The sequence below is a fragment of the Geotrypetes seraphini genome, chromosome 1 (assembly GCF_902459505.1).
Source record: "Geotrypetes seraphini chromosome 1, aGeoSer1.1, whole genome shotgun sequence".
NCBI lineage: Eukaryota > Metazoa > Chordata > Amphibia > Gymnophiona > Dermophiidae > Geotrypetes > Geotrypetes seraphini.
The window spans coordinates 288,134,544-288,141,614 of NC_047084.1; the positions used below are offsets into that span (position 1 = coordinate 288,134,544).

Below are 7,071 nucleotides of genomic sequence, written 5' to 3' on the forward strand. Positions count from 1 at the left end.
CGACCTATCGTGTTATCCTTTAATGTCGCCTTTCTCTAAAATATTGTAATTCTACCCCTTCTCCTCCTGTTTCTGTATGTCTGTCTTCAGAATTTGTCCTTGCACGTATATTTATGAGTTTCTGTTACCCCTGATTCTAATTATATGTAACTAGCTTTGAAATTATAAGCGTTTCCATCAAATTTGAATAAACTTGAAACTTGACTTGAAAGAGCGGAGTAATGGAGTAATAGTGGATCACGTTGTGGAATTCGCCATTTTCTCAGCGCTAGCGCTGCAATGGAAGCAGGACTAACTACAGCTAAATTTTAATTTTGTGCTATAGACTATCCTGTTTGAAATACTCTGGCTCTGATAGCATTCCATCAGAGTTTGGGTTAGGCTGAAGTTATAAACTGCTACCCTGTTAAGTAAAGCAATACTGATGCAAGGATATTTTTCAATGTGGAGGGATTTTTTTTTTTTTTTTTAAAGATCCATGATGACTGAGATCTTTTTTTCTCCACATAAATTTTTTTTTAAAATTTTCTTTTTTTTTTTTTTAAATATTACTTGAGTCTGTATACTAGTAAATAATACGGGGTTGCTAGCAGTGGTAGATCTCAGCCTTCCCAAACTAGTGTCAGCACACTTTTGATAATGAGTATATGATTTAATAAGTGTGCTTCCTATATAGTGTGAGTGATTTCAATTACCCCAACATTGACTGGTTAAATGTTACATCAGGCAGTGCTAGGGAGGTAAAATTCTTAGATCTCATAAATGACTGCTTCTTGGAACAACTGGTCCAGAAACCAACACGAAAGGGAGCTATTTTAGATGAGGTCCTTAGTGGAATGCAAGGCATAGTACAGGAGTTAAATGTGTAGGGTCCGCTGGGAAACAGTGATCATAATATGATCAAATTTGAGCTGATATTGGGAGTGACTTTGTAAAATAAATCTACTGTAGAGGCATTTAATTTTTGAAAGGGCAACTATGATAAAATGATTAAAAAGGAAGCTAAAAGGATCAGCTGCAAAGGTTAGGACTGTAAACCAGGCGTGAATGTTATTTAAAAATACCATCGTGGAAGCCCAGACCAAATGTATTCCATGTATCAGCAGAAACGAGAGCCCGCATGGCATGGTGAAGTTAAAGAGGTTATTCGAGCCATAAAAACATCCTTTAAAGAACAGAAACAGGATCCAAATGAAGAAAATAAGAAGAGACACAAGCACTGGCAAGTTAGTTGATTGGATAATCAAGGAGCAAAAGGAGCACTCAGGGAGGATAAAGCCATAGTGGAGAGACTGAATGAATCCTTTGCTTTGGTCTTTACGGAAGAAGATGTAAGAGATCTACTTGAACCGGAAATGGTTTTCAAGGATGATGATGCGGAGGAACTGAAAGAAACCTCAGTGAATCTGGAAGATGTAATATGCCAAATTGACAAGTTAAAATGTGATAAATCACCTAGACCGAAGACTTAGACATGGAAGGAAAGACCGCTAATGCAAGATTGAAGAACTCAGTGGTCCAGGGAGGTCAAGGAAGTTTGTTCCCATAAAAGATTTGACGTTCCTGGCCCGAAAACAGGCTTAGTCAGGTCAGAAGGCCCAAAAAGCACAGTTACTTACTGTAACAGGTGTTATCCAGGGACAGCAGGCAGCTATTCTCACATATGGGTGACGTCATCGATGGAGCCTGGATGCAGATGCCTCACAGGCAGACTTGCTTGAAGAAACTCGAAGTTTCGAGTCGCCCGCACTGCACATGCGTGAGTGCCTTCCCACCCAGCACAGGGCGTGTCTCCTCAGTTCAGATAGCTAGCAGAGAAGCCAATCAGGGGAGGTGGGTGGGTTGTGAGAATAGCTGCCTGCTGTCCCTGGATAACACCTGTTACGGTAAGTAACTGTGCTTTATCCCAGGACAAGCAGGCAGGTGTTCTCACATATGGGTGACTTCCAAGCTAACCAGAATGGGATGGTGGGAGTGTTGGCAATTTAGGAGAATAAATTTTGTAATACTGTTTGGCCAAACTGTCCATCCCGTCTGGAGAAAGTGTCCAGACAATAGTGAGAAGTGAAGGTATGAACCGAGGACCAAGTAGCAGCCTTACAAATGTCCTCAATAGGTGTAGATCTGAGGAAAGCTACTGAAGCTGCCATAGCTCTGACTTTATGGGCTGTGACTTTACTTTGAAGGGGTAATCCAGCCTGGGCATAGCAGAAAGAGATACAAGCCGCTATCCAATTGGAGATGGTACGCTTAGAAATAGTATGTCCCAACTTATTTGGGTCAAAGGAAACAAAAAGTTGAGGAGCAGTTCTATGTGGTTTGGTGCGTAGGCGCAGAAGGGGCCTCGATAGGAGTCGAGGTCGATAGGAGTCAAGGTTCGAAGTCAAGGGATCAGTAGAAGACTCCATCTCGAAGAGCTTGTCCACCAAAATATGACAGCGCTTGAAAGCACGAGGCTGAAGTGTTTCGCAAGGCAGGCACGACCTAGGATGAGGTTTCGGCCCAAGGCACTTGAAGCAGCATCTGTGAGGATCCGTAAGAGACATCGCGTACTGACACTTGCTCCACCTCTTGAAGCCCGTGGCAGGCCAGGACATAGAAGGAAAAAAAGCCGCCGCAAGATCGAAGCCCTCGGGCTGCGGCTGAGTGGCCTGTCCCAAAAAACGAACGGAAGAAGAAATAATAATAATTTTTTTTTTTTTTACTAAAAATAAAAGAAAATAAGAACAGCGATTTGTGAGGAAAAAAATACAAACCGCGGTTCAGAGAAGGCACAAAGGAACGAAGTTAAACGCAGAGAGTCAAAGACGGACTTCTCGGCTCCGCGGAAAACTGAGAACTGAGGAGACGTGCCCTGTGCTGGGTGGGAAGGCACTCACGCATGCGCGGGGCGGGCGACTCGAAACTTCGAGTTTCTTCAAGCAAGTCTGCTTGTGAGGCATCCGCATCCAGGCTCCGTCGATGACGTCACCCATATGTGAGAATACCTGCCTGCTTGTCCTGGGATAAAAATAAAAATTGGTAATTTTTTTTTTTTTTTAACAAGAGGAGAACACAGCTTCTCAGCTCCATGTAAAACTAAGAACTGATGGTCTCATGAGCTGAAGTCGGACGGGAAGGCACCGGCGCATGCACGATACGGGCATTCTTGAAGTTTCAAAAAGTTTAAAGTGACAGTAAACTCTGTGCATGACATCACCTACATGTGAGAATATGTGGGTGACATCATCATGAAGCCCACATATGAGAATATATTGCCTGCTTGTCTTAAGATAACTAAGCATCCCATGTAGTAAGTTAGGCTTACAGACTCTCTGAAGATACCCTCCACCTTCTTTTTTTGACAAGCAAGGGCCTTTCCCCGATTCTGATAGGTGTGTAGCCAGAATTCAAGATGGAGGAGATTCTAGACTCCAAAATCTCAGTCTTTTGTAGCATTCTTTCCTGATCTTTTTTCTTGGTAATTTGTACTGGATTTTTTAACCTTTGCTGTTAGAGCATTATTTTGGTCCCAGTGGCTCTTTGTTTCTTTTCTGTTTTTCCTTTATCTCTCTTTCCAGGCTCTCCTGGACTTTTGACATTTCTTCTCTCTCTATGCCCACTATTCATATTCCCTCTGTGTCCCTTATCCAGGGCTTTTCCTCTGCCACCTCCTGCTTCCAGGGATGTAAACTCCAGTGGGCAGATGTAGCAGCGAAAAGGCCCTAGTGGGGCCAGCCTGAAGCAACCTGCTTTTATTGCTATCTCTGCTGTGACTCTGGAGGACTGGGAGGGGGGGCAGCTAGAAGGTGATACAAAGTCTGGGTACAGCTTCTTTATTCCAGGTTGATGTAGAGGTGATAGGATTTGATGAGTAGGGGGAAGGGGGAGAAACAGAGGCACATACTGAAAAGTCCAAGAGCCAGAGAGGGTAACAGGATGATTCTTGTGAAAGGTCAGTTGGAAAAGGTGAAAACAATGGTCCTTTAATCAAAGAGAGACATCAGGGTGGCCTAAATTGCTATGTGGCCGTAAACCATGTGGCCGGATTATGTGATCAGAGGTGAGTTCCAGCAGAGAGTTCCAGCAAGACTACTAGGGCACACAGGAACTGCAGGGAACCCATGAGGTAAGAGGAGGGGGGCAAGATAAGCCAATCAGAGCTGAGATTAGCTCTAGGTGGCTGAGGAAAGGAAGCATCTTGAATGGTCTTATCAGGTAGAGGACAGAGATGGCCAGGAAGTGAGAATAGACAAAGGAATCCAAGTTTAACTGAGAGAGAAAGAGTAGAGGTCTACACTTCTCCCTCCGTATTCGCGGTTTCTGCACTCACGGTTTCACATAATCGCGATTTTTCGTCGGGTGACTCTGCCCCCCCCCAAAATTACATCATGATTAGAGTTCCTTTCCTTTTTCTGTAATGTAAAAAACAATTAAACTTTTACCAATAATCACTCTGCTTCCATGATTTCTCCTACAAAATCGAGGTTTCAAAACTTTCACCCTGAAAATCGCTGGTTCACATCGTGCACAAGGAAAAACGCTGCTTCCCAGCATGCATAGAGTGAAATGCTGCTTCCCAGCATGCATAGAGAAAATCGCTTGCCTGCATAAAGCTTTCTGAATCGCTGCTTGCATGCTTAAAACTCTAAAAGCTGCCAAAAGCATTCTGAATCGCTGCTTGCCTGCCCAAAAGCATTCTGGATTGCTGCTTGTCTGCCAAAAGCATTGTGAATCGCTGCTTGCCTGCCCAAAAGCATTGTATATCGCTGCTTGCTGGCCCAAAAGAATTCTGAATCGCTACTTGCCTGCCCAAAAGCATTCTGAATCGCTGCTTGCCTGCCAAAAATATATCTGGGATATTGCCTCTCCTTCAGGAACAGGTCAGGTCTCCCACCATGGCTACAAAGCGCAAAAGTTCAAGTGCTACTGAAAGTGCTCCCAAAAGGGAGAAGAAGGTGAAAACCTTATAAGAAAAGGTAGAATTATTGGATATGCTTCAGAGAGTAAAGTCCTCCTCCGCTGTTGCTCGACACTATGGCATTAATGAGTCAACCGTTAGGTACATAAAAAAGAATGAAAAACAAATCCGTGAAGCTGTTGCAGCAGCTGTACCAGCAGGTGTGAAGAGATTACATGTTGTGCGAGATGCCAATCTCTCTCGCACAGAAGCTGGAACATTTCTGTGGGTGCAGGATTGCTACAAAAAGAGACTACCTATAGACTCTGTGATGATAAGAGGAAAGGCAAAGTCTTTGTATGAAAACTTGAAAAGCAGGGAAGGTGGAATGTCACAATCTACCGACTTTCTGGCCATAAAGGGTGGTTTTATAAATTCCGTCACAGGTATGGCCTGCGTAATGTTAGAGTGACAGGAGAAGCAGCATCTGCCAACCAAGAGGCAGCTAGAGTTCCCTGTTACCTTTAAGCAAATTATTGAAGATAAGGGATATGAACCTGAGCAGACATTCAATGCAGATGAAATTGCTCTGTTTTGGAAGAAAATGCCACAGAGAACTTTCATTAGCAAAGAGGATAAGCGAGCACCAGGTTTCAAGGCTGCAAGGGATAGATTGACCATGCGGCTTTGCGCAAATGCAGTAGGCCATATGATAAAGCCAACCCTGATTTATAAAGCCGCAAATCCCCGAACCTTGAAGGGAAAAGATAAGTTCCAGCTGCTTGTTTACTGGATGAGCAACAAGAAGGCTTGGACAACAAGAGCTCTGTTCCTAGAGTGGTTTCATCAGTGTTTTGTGCCAGAAGTAAGAAAATACCTGGCCAATAAAGGAATGGAATTCAAGGTTCTGTTGGTATTGGACAATGCCCCTGGACACCCAGACTCACATGAGTTCCACATAGAGGGTGTTGAGATCGTCTACTTGCCCCCCAACACAACATCTATCATCCAGCCTCTTGACCAGGGGGTAATAAGGACCTTCAAAGCACACTACACACGGTATTCATTAGAGAGGATTGCCAACACTATGGATGAAGGCCACAACGTTGAAAACATCATGAAAAATTGGAAGGAATTTACGATTGCGGATGCAATCAAAATTATTGAAAGAGCGGTGAAAGCTGTCAAGCCAGAGACAGTGAATTTGTGCTGGAAAAATCTTTGGCCCGAATGTGTAAAAAGGGATATCAATGTAAATATCACAGAGCCAGGCCAAGAAATTATGGAAGGCATCATTGACTTGGCAAAGCAGGTGGGTGGGGAAGGCTTTGAAGATATGCATATGGAGGATATTCAAGACTTAATAGACACCAGATCAAATGAACTAACGGAAGATGATCACATTGACCTGACCGCTCCTGAAGGAGAGGCAATACCAGATGAAGAGGAGGAAGTAGGAGTAGAAGAAGAGGTGCCTGAAGACAAGTTTACACTGGATAATATTGCATAGGGCATACGCAGGTTTAATGGTGCGATTGACTTTTTCTATGACATCGACCCATCCATGGTACGTCTGGTAAAGGTGAGGGAGTTAGCAGAAGCAGCGATTTCTACATACAAAAATATATACAAAGAGATGATGAAGCAGGAGACATAAGAACATAAGAGTTGCCTCCGCTGAGGCAGACCATAGGTCCATCCCGCCCAGCGGTCCGCACCCGCGGCGGCCCATCAGGCCCACTGCCTGAGCAGTGGTCCCTGACTAATTTTATAGCTTACCATTTAAATCTATCCCTATAATCTACCTCTATTCTTATCTATACCCTTCTATCCCTTTGTCCTCCAAGTACCTATCCAAGGCTTCTTTGAAGCCCTGTAGCGTGCTCCTGCTTATCACATCCTCCGGCAGCGCATTCCATGTATCCACCACCCTCTGTGTGAAGAAGAACTTCCTGGCGTTTGTTCTAAACCTCTCCCCTTTCAATTTCTCTGAGTGCCCCCTTGTACTTGTGGTCCCCCTTAATTTGAAAAATCTGTCCCTGTCTATTTTTTCTATACCTTTCATGATTTTGAAGGTTTCTATCATGTCTCCTCTAAGTCTCCGCTTTTCCAGGGAGAAGAGCCCCAGCTTTTTCAGTCTGTCAGTATATGAGAGATCCTCCATGCCCTTTATTAGTTTAGTTGCTCTTCTC

The 7,071-nt window shown here is 43.9% G+C and overlaps 1 protein-coding gene across 1 annotated transcript; it reads left to right on the top strand.

Annotated features, from left to right (window-relative positions):
* The first annotated feature begins 4,973 nt into the window (after positions 1-4,973).
* On the top strand, positions 4,974-6,389 carry LOC117367349 (tigger transposable element-derived protein 1-like). The gene is made up of 2 exons (XM_033959785.1): positions 4,974-5,325; positions 5,422-6,389. Exons 1-2 carry the CDS (start codon positions 4,974-4,976, stop codon positions 6,387-6,389), a joined length of 1,320 nt encoding a protein of 439 aa, XP_033815676.1.
* The last annotated feature ends 682 nt before the right edge of the window (positions 6,390-7,071 follow it).